Consider the following 14,818-nt stretch of genomic DNA (forward strand, 5'->3'; position numbering starts at 1 on the left):
TAGATTAATTTACTTTAAAACAAATTACATATGCTTAAATTTGAATTTGGTCATTGACTTAAATAGGTTTTTTCAAATAAACATCTTCTCAACATTATTAACTAAAATGATTTTCTAAATACATAAAAATGAACTAATTATCCCCCTGCGAGTTCTGTATAGATGTTCCTTTTCAAAGTGTAAAACAAATCTGTAATGTTTCAAAAATCATGTTAGACTACCATTGTATAACTGGTGACATCCTAGTTAGCTAAACACCAGGAGTGACAGTTAATGCTTGTCTGAAATTTCTGTGGAACTGTTGCAAGTCATTATAGTCAGAATTCTAGTTTATGAAAAATTAATAAAGTCAGAAGAAAATGGAATTTGGCATCTGTAATAGATATTTTCAAACAAAATATTCTAGAACTTAATTATGCCTTATGCTGAAGAATAATACTAACACCGTTATTTTTTGAAATATTAGTTTCATGATTTGGTTATACATTAAAATTTGGAGCAAGGTTAATTGATGCAGATTTATCATTCCATTGAAGCTTGTATATTTTAAAAAGAAAATGAGATACTGTCAGTACTACTCTTTTAAACAATGGTCTATTTGGATATATATTTGAAAACACAGTATACAGTTGGGTTTTGATATTATTGCTATTTGATCAGTAAAAGAAATTCCATATGCATGATTATTTCATGGTAAATCTTGACTGGTAGATAGATGTTTTAACAGCACATAGAGAATGGTTCTGGCTTCTTCGGTGTAGAAGTTTGGTAGATTTGACCATAGCCCGGTATAGAGGTATCACTTGAGATGATTATGAATTTCTGCACAAATAGAATTTGGAAAAACATAAACTGTATATATGCTGAAATTTGAAATTCTTTCAAAACAGGAAGGAGGGAAGTGTCTGGGGGGCGGAAGGGATGAGTTTCAATCTGTTTGCTCATCAGTAAAGTTTTCTTGAGATCTAGGTTTTGAGTTTTCTACAAATCATCCTTATTTATGTGATATTCCACTTTGACTCGTCTCATTTAATTATGTAATTACACAGCAAAACCATGCTGACCCTATCTCACTACTTGGAGTCTATGGATCTGGAGCTGATTGGTCTAAATTAGTGCTGCATCACCGTAATGGTGCGGTATGAGGTCAGATTGCTGATGCTGAAGATTTTTCTAAAAGTCGTATCAGCAGCTATGGAATCTAGATGAAGAATACTTTGAGAATATAAAGCAATACCAGAAGCTGATAGAGCTGCCATGGGTGCAAAGCACACAGCTGAGGCAGGGAAGGCAAGTGATGAATTGTCACATTAGATGCTGAAATGGAGAAAACCTGTAGAAATGAAGTATTATATAGAAGTCTATGCAAATAGATATTGTGAGAAAGGAAGTAGGACCAGAATGAATGATAGCAAATGTTCTCTAATGTCTGTTCCTCCTGTATGTTAGGAATTTTTTATTATTATTATTTTTTAGTGAAAACAGATTAAGATTTCCTCAGTGGTAGTTTTATCAGGTAACATGTATGAAAATTTCTTGCTTTCTTTTGGTAAACTTGTTCATTTTTTAATATCTAATCCAAAATAATTTCTTTACTATGAGAGTGGTGAGGTGCTGGAGCAGCTGCCCAGAGAGGTTGTGGATGCCCTGTCCCTAAAGGAGTACAAGGCCAGATTGGATGGGACCCTGAGCTGCCTGGTCTGGTATTAAATGAGGAATTGGGTGGCCCTGCATGTGGCAAGGGGGTTGGAAATTCATGATCCTTGAGGTCTCTTCCAACCTTGGCCATACTGTGATTCTGTGAAATAAAGCAGTGTGTATAGGGTAGGCTGGGAATGTCAAACTGCTGTGCATGAGTAAGCCTGAATTCTGCTTAACACCTGTCCTGTGAGTTGGTGGATGAATACAGGACCAGCTGTAATCATAATCAAATGTGTAATTATGACTACAGCTTACTTGTTTTAGTACTTTTTCTAGGAAGATCAGTATCATTATATTTCTAGGAAGATGTGTATTAAAAGGATGTTGTAATTGGTTCATAGAGGGAAATATGTGGATTGTTAATATATACACAGAAACTGCCCTGAGCTTCACGTAGCTGGAAACTAGAACAGATGTATTGCATTTGCTGTATTCTTGAGTTTTACTTTGGGTTGCACACTTTTGACTGTTTTGAAAAAAATACTTTTTTAATTGTATGCAAGATGTTCAAATGCTACCTAAATAATAGCATGATAGTTGAGACTACAGGGGCAGCGTGAAATCCATGCTACTGTTTGGAGTATTAGCATTTTTTTTAGGTGTTTTCCCCACTTGCCACGTATTGGCTTGGGATTGTATGAAATATAAGTGAAATAGATTCAGATAGCTAGAAACTGCTCTGGAAGCTGAGAACTGCACTAGAAACTCCGCGTGCACACCTGATGTCATGTGCTCTGTAAGGGGGTGTAAAAATTTGAGTCAGACTGGTTTTAGACACCTTTGTGTGTCTAAACACACAATGTCTTGTCTATGTGTGACATATCTATGTGTGGTGGAGCTGTTTGCTTCAGGGGACAAGATTAAGCCTAGTCCAGTGCTACCCTCTAGACCATACCTGTCCACCCTGCTAGTTTTATGTTTTGTTGTCCTTTTTTGTATTTTTTCAATAAAAAAATATTACAAATAAAAGAAGTTTTATTACTTTTATATATATTGACTATATTATATATTTATTTATTTGGCCTCAGACAGTTCCTCTTCTCTCAGTGTGGTTCATACAAACGAAACCGCATGGTGTAGCTTTGGAGACTGGATATAAACCAGCTGTTAAATAGCTACTGCTACTGTTATATACCAATTAGATATGTTATACCAATTAGTGGACATTACAGAGTTAGCCTTGGTGTGCACTGCCTGTGGACCTGAAGCCTAGGCTCCTGTATACAGAGAGGTTTTCTTAAACTTGATATTGTAATTCAAATACCAATCATAGCTACATGCAAAGAGCACTGTCTTAAAAATTTCTCAGAGGGTAATTTGAGACAAACTACAGTTAATTAGTAAAAGTCTTGTTTGTTCAGGACTCTGTGGGATGTGTGCAATGTTAGATAAGGTTGTAAATTAATAAAAATCAGTGGAATAAATCCCTGTGATTAAAAGGATAACAAAGTTAGAGGGATCCGTGAGTTAGGATGGACAGTCAGGCAGACAGACAATTTTGAAATGTAACGTAATAAAGTAATATATGAAATGTGAAGTTAATACAGTTAAGTGGAATGGAAAACAACTCTGATGCGTTTTAAACCTTGATTACATTTGAAAATTAATGCTAAAGCAGTTTAAGATTATGTTGAATCATATTCCAAACATATAGCTAATGTCTTCTGTTTTCTGCCTTGCATTTTCTTCTCGTTTTGGGGCATCAGATCACAGAATCCCCAGTACATTTACATTTCAATTGAATTTCATATTGAGGGTACTGAGATTTCAGTTGTTTATTTATCTGCAGACCTGTCTGAGGCAAAGTTATATTCTTCAGTGGGACACAATACCCAGTATCGCTGTGTCAGATTTTCTTTGTGAAAATGATTTGGGGAAAATCCCCAAGTATAGAACTGCTTATAGTAAAAGGTGAGTGTTTGGGAAAGTTTGGATATGTTGCTTTACCTTGTTGTAATGGTTTTTTTCAAGCTCATAAAATTCTGAAATCTGACTAGGCTGGTGAAATAATAAGCTAACAAAATTCAGGATTATACCCAGTGATTCATTTTCTTTCTCCTTTATATTCTCAGCTATAGCTTGTCGTTCAGAGTTTTTAGTATAAAAACAGCACCCATCAGGGTAAGCAAATAGAACTGAGAAATTAGTAGTTTGCATCTCCGCATCTAATTGCATTGGATTTGCATTTCTGTCTTATCGATTTATTCAAATAGGTAATTTACGCAGAAAATAGTGTCTTGATGCAGTATGAGAGGATAAAATACAAACTACATCTACTTGTAATCCCTCCAGGGCTATGGAAACTGTAGTATTCATGTTTGTGCAGGAGGGCTTCAGTTTCATTTGTTTGTGATTTAATTCTTCTTGCAGTCCCTACTCATAAGGTTATCAGCAGAATATAAGTTCATTTCTATATTCTCAAGTATCTTATTTCAAGAAGAGTGTAATACCAGCTCAGTATTTGTATTTATAGTTCAGAATTTCTTTTGTGCTTTTTCCTCAAAGTTGCAAGTGAACCCAGATCAAGTTAAAAGAGCCAACACCAACCATCATTTATATATGTTTTAGTCTAATGGGGGACAGAAAGATAAGGAGTAAAGATCTGATTTTCAGAGGTCCTGAACAGCTTCAGTGGGACACATCTCTCTGTGTATGATCACAGAGAATAGTACAGAATGTCCGTCTGTATGAACATGAACATACTTGGCTGGGAAGTTACGCTTACGGGCAGTAGTGACAGTGCTACTGCTTTTATATGATTACACAGTGCGCTTTAGATTTTTTTTGTGACAGTATGTGAATGAAGGTTCACATCCAGGTATGAATGTTAAAAATTCACTAACAAGCATAGGGAAACTCTCCAGGGTTGGTATTTTGGTACAAGCAACAGCTGAGTTTGTGTTGGTTAATTTCTCCCTTTTGATTACCAGACAAGGAATGTGTATGGCTGATTAAACTTTTTTTTTAATTGTATTTGGAATTTTTTTTTTAATTGTATTTGGAAAGCACAGTTTATTGTGTTTGCTTTGCATTGTGGAGTGGAAACATTGCAAAAAAATGTAGCCTATCTTTGTTAGTCAGCATGCTAAAGAAAATACCAACGAGTCAGTCACAGTGTTTGTTTCTAATTTGGCATTACTTTGCCTCAGACCAAGAATGCTATGGCACAATCTATGGCTGCATGGGTAATCTATTCCTCCTTAGTGCCTCAGCAGTGCATGTTCCTTTCATCTTTTCACTGATTAAGATTTAAAGCAGTGTTGTGGGGCAGGGAAAGGATGCTGGCATGGGAGCAGGGCTTGAATGAATTTGCCACTTGACAGATTTCATTCTATTTGTAATGCTTTTTCCAGCCTAAGACACTACAGTACATAGTGGTAAGTGATCTAACCAGCTGTGTGTGGCATGTCAGGTCCCAGGGAAGGAGAGCTAAAGATTACGCATGGACTGTATATGCTACAGAAGGGAGAGGTGAGGAGAAGGGGAATTGAGAGAATCTCAGATAAAATTCTTAGCAGAGCTGCAAACCTTGTTGCTTATCTGGGTTTTAGTTAGATGATGTAGGAAACATCTAGACCCAGTGTGTGGCTTAATATACTGGCCAATGAATATGTGTAATAGGAAAGTCTATTTCCCAAAAACAAGGAGTAATTGGAAGGATGACTGATGAATAACGTTTGTTGCAAAATGCACTGTTGTTCCCTGAGTCATTGCTTAATTTTACTGAGTGTTTTGGTGACACTTTGAGAGATCGTAATAAAGAAACATGCACTGTGCTCAGAAAAGTGATGGAAGGAAACTGGAACAGAATTTCTGCATGAAAAGATTCTGAAAAATGTCTTAGAACAACAGTACCCCCCAAAATGTTTTTTTCCTGTTTTTAAAAAACTTTATGAGATTCTACATAGATCAAGGGATGTATTACATAAATATTAGAGTATGTATGGAATACATACTTATCAGTTCTTATCAGAAGGCAAGTAGGTATACATCGGTCATTCATAATTGAATGTCTTTCAAATTAGCTGTTGGAATGTAATTCAGATAGTGATTTGGACTTTGAAAACTCACTTTTGGTCACTAACTACGTTAGATTCTCCTTCCTGCCAATAAATTTTCATGTTTAAATGAAATTCCGTGTATAACTTTGAGGCAATTAAAGATAACTTTTGTTTTAGATAATAAAAAAATGGAATAAAGGGTTATAGGAAGTATTCTTGAATGTTCCTAGTTAATTTCTGCAAATGGAAGTATTTAAATAATCAATACAGGCATCCAGGAATGGTCGTGTTGAAATCTGAAGGAGGAGTATTCTGTTTACAGAAAGTTCACTAGTAACCAATGACATTGAAGAAGCACTTTTTTGTAAACATTCTCAAAAGTGTACTAATGCCATGGAGTTTGACTGTTGATAATGAAGGGCCAAGCTAACACTTACCAACTAGTGTATATGAAGCTCTTCAAACTCCTTTGTCAGATGGGATAATGGATGCTAACATTCTGTATTATTGTATAACAGTGGCCTTTTTAGTTAGGTCGTCTTTATCCATTTCTGTGGCGTATTTGAAATAACTCATTAAAGATCAGTGTTCCTTTGCAGCACAAAAGTAATTCTATTTGTGGCTGGAAAGGCCTAATTATACTTTTAAAACAGCAAATCAGGTGCTTCATGGTTTGTTTATGAGGTCTCTGATAACTAACAAATATGCTGACATGTTTGTGAGAGATATAGCCTCATAGTTTCTTCAGATGTTGTACATAGAAATGAAAAGTAGAGGTATAATAGATATTGTTGAGAGCATAGGAATAACCACTTATTGCAGAAGGTAGAAGGAAAACAGGGACCAGAATGACTGAGAACTAGTACAGGGACTAAATTTATCTATAAACCATCCAGCTGTACTGGAAGAAAGGGAAAATGAAATAGAAATTGCTGAATTTAAAAAGCAATGCAGCTTTTATATTAGAGCTATAAATTAACAATCTATGATAACTCAGATAAAATATTATAGAAATATTCTTTTTTACATTTTAGCAACCAACCTGGTGCTTGGTTGCCAAAAGCAGGAAGACAGTCCTATTGATAAGAGTAGAATAGATGTTTATAATGAAGAGCTGCTTTTTCAAGGGAGCTGAGTGTGCAACAGACAAGAGTGGTGTAATCTTCACAAAATTTCCTTGTATGCAGTAACCTTAGTTTTTGTGTTGTAAGTTCTCATTTTACTTACCTCTGCACTAATACTCAGTGGAGACCAGCCCTGAATATCGACTTAATTTCTGCCACTGAAAATGCTTATGTTCTTGCACTTACGTCATGTTTTTTCCCTGGATGGTCATGGAGTACTATTCTGTCCTCTTCTTTTTTGTAACTCTCTAAAGATTCTTGTAGAGTAAATAACAGCACTGTAAACAGGAAACTTTTTGCTTGGTAGCGGATGTACTAAATAAAGGTAGTGGGAGCTGATTTACTGTGACCTTGGGTTCTTGGTAACTGTTTATGAACTTTATACAATTGTTAGTGAAGGTTTCTGAAAGTCCCATCTTCTTTATGTGACAAAAAACAGCTATTCCCACAGTCAAGGTCTTGCTATGTTATCGATTTTGTTTGCTTCAGCACCATATTTTTAAAAAAAATGATTTGAATTTTTCTTCTAAAAATGTTGTTCCAATTTATACTTCCTCAAAGGATGCCAGATTCCAGCCAATTGTGCAAACTCTTATAAGCTTACTCCAGATCTTTACTTTTAAATTGTCTGTACTGCTGGTTACAAAGTGGTTCCAGTCTGACCAAGAAACTATTTTTTTGCAGAACTGATCCCTTACAAATTTCTGAGAAGTCCTTCCATTGTTGATGGATTCCTGGTCAGTCTGATTACTCCTGAGCTACCTGAGTGTTCACAAAATACCATGAACTTTGCAATAGTCCTCGTATGAGGAAGTAGTCTGTGGGTTATTATATTTACATTTCTGCTTATGCTCTACAGATAAATTTGTGTAAGTCACGAGAATAGGAACTACACAAAAAAACTTACTTTTGAAACTATGAAAAAACGAGAAAAATACTTTTAGTTCCATATCTTCGAATGATTTGGAACTGAATTTTTAGGGTCTTGAAAATATTAATAATTTCAAATAATTTTCCTCACTGCCCTGAATATTTTGAGAGTAATTATTTCCTCAAAATAACTATAATTCTTAAACCAAAGGACCTAATCAAACTGTATGTTCTTACTGTTGAGCTGTAAGAGAAAACATTGAAGAGTGAGCTTGGGAAGTACATTTTTGTGCTTGCTGCCTGCCATTAAGCCAAGGATGAGTGATGCACCTGTCCTGGGGGGTTATTTGCAGTTTTATCATGTGCTGCCAACGTGCCCTGATCCAGCCCAGCTGCCTGTCCCTGCTGTGTGCAGGACAGCCCATGGCTCAGCCGCTACAGGCTGCTCTCCTACCGTAACACCTAGCAGCTAGGCTGCCCCAGCTTCCTTTCTGCCACAGGTCTCCTCTGCCAAAGCTCTCCTCTGAGCCACAGTATGCCTCTAGTGAATACACTCTTCAAATATGTATGCTTTTTTTTTTTTTTTCTGAGCCTTTTGACAGAGTCAGGAGAGGCTTTCAGCTGATGATTTCCAAAATCCCATACCACTAGTCACATGTGACCAAATATGTAAATGCTCATAATAGAAAGAAGTGAAAAAGCAGTTCAGATGCTTCTTAATGAGAAAGTATCAGCTCGAAGTATGCTGCTACAGAAGGGACTGCAGAATTACGAATGAACTCTTGCATGACTGTAATTTTTTTTGAAGTTCATCAGCTCCACAATATTATTAAATTATAGTTTGGAAAGAAATATTAATAACTTTATGTTCAAATCCTCTTTCTTAAAAAAAATCTTCATTCTATCACGGTAGAATTTTCAGTACTCTAGAGGAAAAAGAGAACATTTTTTTTTTCATCAGGGAACTCACTGATTGTTTTCATGTTCTGAGGTTTTCACAGAAGTGTTTTATTGAAAATAGTTCCATCTTCACCCTGTTCTACTAATAAAAATTTAAGTATTTTTAATACAAAAAATGAGAAGCAGAAGTCAATTTTTCTCACAAAATTAGATTAGAAGTTTCAATTTTTTTTTCCAAAATATCTAATAATGGTGACTTAACTGATAATTTTATGTACAAATTCAAATGGAGAATGTCCAAATATAATTACAAAATCTGGTAGCATGGATGAAAAAAGCATTTCATTATAAATGAACCCAGAGAAAGGAAATTTGGACTCTCATGTGATCGCAACAGAGAAATTTTAATAAGAATGTTAACTGCAAAGAATAATAACATCTCTAATTGCACACCGTAGAAAAAGCAAAGTTTTAATTTGTTGGATAAGATACATGAAATATAATCCTCAATTTTTGAAAACCATTAGCATTCTGTACTTGCTAAGTATACTTGAAGTCATGATACTTAAATTACTTTTAAAACATGGAAATTACTGTTTTTGATGGTTCCTTCCCTTTTTATTCATTTCACTCAGCTGGATGAACTCATTTATACCTTCAGTTCATATTTTCAGGCCTCTGTAGAAGCATCTATATGGTGTTAAATACATTCATATTCCAGTGTTTCCTACTGTTGGTCATCTGCCAGTCTGAAAATTGGGATTGCGATTGGAATCTCTGATCTCTACAGGTGTACGTTCCTTTATTTCGTGGCTTCCACACGTAAGACAGAACAAACAGAAGGCCTTGTTTTGCATTTCACACTAGTACTGAATGGCTGAAAAAAATAGCAGAAGAAGAAAAAAAAAAAAAGCAAGTATCTCCAAAGCCCAGTATTGAAGTTTGTACTAAGGTCTGAGAATTTGAAAGCACAAAGTTTCATGAGATTTCCAGTGCTCACGCACTTAACTATGTTGTTGCAATTACCAGAATTTTATTTCTTTTCAGTATTCTGCGTATTTCCAGCTCATTTAACAGCTGCAAGTGACAGTTTAAAAAAAAAAAAAAAAAAAAAAAAAAAAAAAAAAAGGTTAATGATAGAAAAGTATTTGCAAACTTGTTTTTGAAATAAATCAGGTTTGGTAACTGCATGTAGTTTGAGGGTTGCTCTTGTTGGATCAGTCACTTCTGATCTATTGAGTTATTTTGCCTGCAAGTCAACGCATGACTTCTCTTAATTGTCTCCGAAATTTTCAGGTAAATTTAATATATTTGTAACTGTGTGTTTCACACATTCTGGCAGCTTAAAGTACATCAGTGTATGTTCATACTCTGTATATTGTGTGTATATATATAAACGTATCTGCAAAAAACAGATGCATCACAGCCTGCTCCTCCTGGAGGTGTGCAGGTGGAGAGTTTTTTTTTCCTACCATAGAGAATTACATTAAACAATCTTTATTCATCTAAGAATGCTAGGGTATAACCACAGAGAAAGATGCTGACATAGCAAGGTATTTGATTTAAATTTATTAAAACAACCGCAAAACAATTCTAAACTTTGTTGATTTCTTCAAAATGAAAATGCATCAAAGAAGAGCTGTTTCAAATTGATTTGTTTATTATTTTTACTTTTTTTTTTTTTTCCGTTTTTGATGGTTTTCTTTCTTCTGTTCTGTTCTTAATCCTCAATCCACCTGTATAGTGGAACACTGAATATGTTTAAGTATTTCTCATTCATGCAAAGAACACTGAAACCTTTACATGCACAGTCATATTTTGGTTTCTCTCACACCAGTGCTAGTTTAAGTAATATAACTGAGATCATGCTTGGTCTGTACATATGAGCTTTGCAGTCTGATTTATCTGTTTGCTCGATAGCCTCTCATCTCAGCCAGAGTTTGGGGATGAGAAGCAGGGGTTGTTGGGGGAGCTTTGCAGAAGCTCACAGCAGGGCTCCTGAGGCTTTGGAGTTGCAGGGCAGAGAGGGAGAGAGCAGCTGCAGCAAGGTGAGGTACCTGGGCGTGCTGCTAAAGAACACAGCCTGCGCCAGTTTCCCTATGTGATAAAGAGGGCATTTGGATTTGGGGGGGATGTCTGTGTTTTGCTTTTTCCAATGTAAAATTTTACATGCTTACTGAGGCTCTTTCTGTTTGGTGAAATTAAAGGACATTAAGGGCCTCTGCTTCACTGCATTGCTTCAGTTATGGCTTTATTTCTGTTTTGAGATAAAACTGAGGTTTAGTTTGAGTGTTCCAAAACCAGATACCACTTTCTCTCTCTCTCTTGTAGGCAGGGTGCTGCTGTGCCAGGCAAACCAGGAGGGATCTCCCGTGTACAGTGCCCCCAGTTCACTAGTATACACATCCACAAGTAAGCTAGTGTTAACGGCTGTTATTTTTTTCCTGTTTTGTGACAAAGGACATTATTATGAATTAAGCCCCATTATACTGTAAATTTTCCGACTAGTTCTTGTTAAGGTAAATGTGGTATTTGTGAACATTTGTAAGTAAGTAATGTTAAAGGATCATTCAATGTTTTTACTTGCATCTTTGTCCTAAAAGAATATTTTATGGGAGGAAAAAAAAAATGAAGAAAGAAAAGCCCCAATATTGGACTGTTCTACTGTTCTACAGAAATGTTCAAAAGTTCTACATTAACAGTGATTATTTTTTTAATTTTTTGTTTTTTTTGTTTTTTTAAATCCAGGACTGTTGTTCATTCTGTATTTTCTGCAGAAGATGAAGTTGTGTTGCTTTTTCTTACTTGGCCACAACTTTGGTTTAATAAAGTCTCATAATATGCCAGTGCTTGTCTGTGTCAAGAAATAAAAATAAATATGATGTTTTCTTTTGAGTGGGAGGGGGGAGGGAAGGAAGAAGACTGTGCAATGGTTATTTTGGATAATGTGCCATAAGAAAAATAATGAAGGTGAGACAATACTGGCTGCCATCAGCCAATATTTATGTTCAAAATTTTGGAGTATCAATGTCTTCTCTAAAATTCTGATGCAGACATAGATCCAAATCCTGAGAATGTTTTTGTTGTATCAGTTGTACCACTGATGCCCATTCCAAAATCTTGTCAGATGAACAGGTGTCTAGCCATGTGACATAGGAAGAATTGTGCTCGTTAATAGATGAAACAGTGCAAGTAGCCAAAGATGAGGAAATCACTATTTTTCAGGTAGTGACCTTTTAAATTATCCATGGAAGCAAGAAATGCTGATTAACAGTCAAAAAGAACATCTTTTGCTTGTTGCAATACAGAAGTTTCTTCTTCCCTGTTGTTTGCTGAATTAGGTCGAAGATCAGTATTTGCTGTGTGTTCTTAGCAGTTCTCTGTAAGTAACTGTCTGATTTAGCAGCATTATGGTATGTAATCTTTATGAAAATTGTATTCAAAATACAATCCTGCTCTTTTAAGGCACTAAAGACTTACAAAGCAATTAATTTATTTTATTAGCTAGAACCAAGAATAAGAACAAAGGAGTTCCAAAGCGGCCATCTCTACAGTGATACAACTGTCTTATTTCAAAGGCTATGAACAGTGTCATCTCTGTTTGCGTTTACAGGACAAATATGGGATCTACTTTTAAATCATAGTAAATAGCAAATTACATTAAATGGTTTAAATCAGAGCTGGAGTTATCAATTGAATGTCCATATGTTTCCGGATGCTCCAAGAATATTTTGTATTGTCACATTTCCCAAGCAGAAATTATTTTTATCACAGTAGTAGCATAGGGATGAGATACGTACTGCATAGATCAATAGGGGATTCATCCCTACAGTATATCTTTAGTATATTTAATTTTTAGTGTTATTCCTTTTTGATAGAAATACCCCAGGCATCTGAGATTCATTTTACAGAAAACTATCCAATCATTTCATTCTTTTCACTGTTAGGGAGCTTCTGTGGGAGGAGAGGGGCAGTGTTTTTTATTTTCTGTAATATACTCTAAATAAAGTTTAGGATCTAAAGTTTTCCTTGTTGCTCCTATTAACTCACTGTATTATATCCTAGCAAATTTATTTTTGGGGCTGCTGTTTACATCTTACAGTATTGCCACTATTATTAAATCCCTGCATAGCCATTGTAGAGCTAGCTGAGATCTAGACTTCACTGTTTACATTATTTCTCATGAGTCAATTCCTTTGGAAAATCTATTTTGCAGTGGTGCTCCTTGAATAATGATATACTAACAAACACCTGTTTATTTTCCATTATGCCAAATACATAAGTAAACAGACTTTGCCTATCTGTCTCCCACCGGGCAATATGTAATACACATATTCATAACAGAGATTGCCAGTAGTCCTTGCAGTAGAAATTATTACACTTTGTTGAATTTGCGTGTCTGCAAGTCACATTTTCTGTTTTATTCATATAATAGTATTTCATATTGCCAAAATGTGTTTTTTTCCCCCACAGGTCCACAACTCCTGCTAATAATGAAGTTTTTACAATTACCAGTCTTTGCTATTATATTTTTATTTATTCTAATTAGACAAGTTTCAATAAAGATGTAAACTAGTTCAAATTCAATAGGATTGAATTGAATGAATCTTCAGTTTTCTCTCATTTTCATTTCTTTTAATATTTTAATGATCCTCTGTGCTACATTTTTGATGCATATTTTTGACAGTGGTTTGAAATCTAATAAATCAATATTAACATCTATGAGATTAATATTTTTATGATTACTATTCCGTGTAGACAATAGAATGGCAGCCTTCATATTTGAATAATTTATTAATCATTTATGCTGTTATTTTCTATAGTGTTACTGCATTTTTCAGAACAACTTACAGTTGAAGAATTAAGAAGTTTAACATTTTATAATCATTTGAATGGAAGGGAGTCAGCTGAGATTTTTTAAGCTGAGAGGTTTGGATTTCATTAAATGCTAATGGAACTTGGGAATTTTCGAGTATTTGGAAAAGGGTGCATCCCCACTTTTAGCAACATTGCCATATTTAACTTGACTGTATGTGTTTTGTTTCAAAAAAATGTTACCTAAAGAATGAGTGGCTGAAGCATGATGGTAAAATATTTTTCTTAACTTGACTAGCTTTATTTCTCAGTTTCTTGATTCTTAATCAATTCTGATAGCTATGAGCACTTCCACCCCTTTTCTTGGCTAGCCAGAAAGAAGAGCGTATTTCTTCAAACAGCTCTTTCTCTTCTGGTGTTTTACTTGCCTAGGAAATATTGTATGTATCACCTCAAACATTTCCCAGTCCAGTGATCAGTTACACCTCTGAACTTGTCGGGAGACGGTAACGTGGCTCTGCTTCCTCCCATCACTTCTGGTCTTTTGCATAATACGGAAAGAAATGAGCTGTTTCTCTGCAAGCAGTGGAACAAATCAGTAGCTATAGTCTCTCATGCTTCATCTGTTCTCTTACACTGGAGCAGAAGACAGGACCTGGATCATTTTTTCACTTGCACATCTATTCTGAGAATAAATAATTTTTTATGTAAAAAGTACAGTTTCAGCATGCAGATGCATTCATGTCTCTTGGTGGGACATACTATTTGCTTTACTGAGATAATCAAAGTAAGGAAACTCAGGTTTTCTTCTTGGCTGCTCTTGATTCCCATAACAGTGGAGTTCTGAGAGGAAAACTATTAGTCACTTCAGTAAATTTCTTCTCCATCATCCTATTGAAGAATGAAGAAAGTCCAGAAAAGGACATAGACAAGTTCCTATGTAGGATATGCATCTGGAATTTCAGGATTAGACTACATCAGCTCCTGATGAGGAACGCGTTGTCAGGAAGCTTCCCGTAGGTTCTTGGTATCTCACTGTTGCTAAACTGAAACTTAGCAAATCAAGGAGCTTAACTGCGTGTAATAATGGTCTCATTTTCCTTCTTCAGACTAATTGCTTCCATGAAAAATTTTAAAATCCTGAAAAAAAACATTGCTTCTAATGTTCAGTGATAATGAAGAAAATGTTGGAAATATCCAAAATGAAGTGCTTGAGCATAAGATCCATAAGAATGCTAACGCCAACACCCTGCTGGACTAAAGGACAATTAAAAAAAATAATAAAGTTCTGTTACCGAGTATCTGTATTGCTCTTCAAGGGCAATAGTATAGTTGGGTATGTATGATGAAAAGAAAAATAAGCAAATATATATACTTCTTTTTAATCTCATTTTTATAATGTGGAAA

General features: G+C 35.2%; 1 protein-coding gene across 9 annotated transcripts in view; it reads left to right on the forward strand.

Annotated features, from left to right (window-relative positions):
- Positions 1–14,818, forward strand: part of RBFOX1 (RNA binding fox-1 homolog 1) — a gene marked incomplete at both ends in the record, with an annotated part of 253,772 nt that overhangs the window by 177,049 nt on the left and 61,905 nt on the right. For 7 of the 9 annotated variants that reach the window (XM_079542960.1, XM_079542965.1, XM_079542963.1 and 4 more), the window contains one exon: positions 10,928–11,008. The exons of the other annotated variants lie outside the window; for them this stretch is intronic. In XM_079542960.1, coding sequence (XP_079399086.1) covers positions 10,928–11,008 — 81 coding nt within the window. The remainder of the gene's footprint in view (positions 1–10,927; positions 11,009–14,818) is intronic. 9 annotated transcript variants of the gene reach the window in all.

The sequence above is a fragment of the Tetrao urogallus genome (genome assembly GCF_951394365.1).
Source record: "Tetrao urogallus genome assembly, chromosome: 15".
NCBI lineage: Eukaryota > Metazoa > Chordata > Aves > Galliformes > Phasianidae > Tetrao > Tetrao urogallus.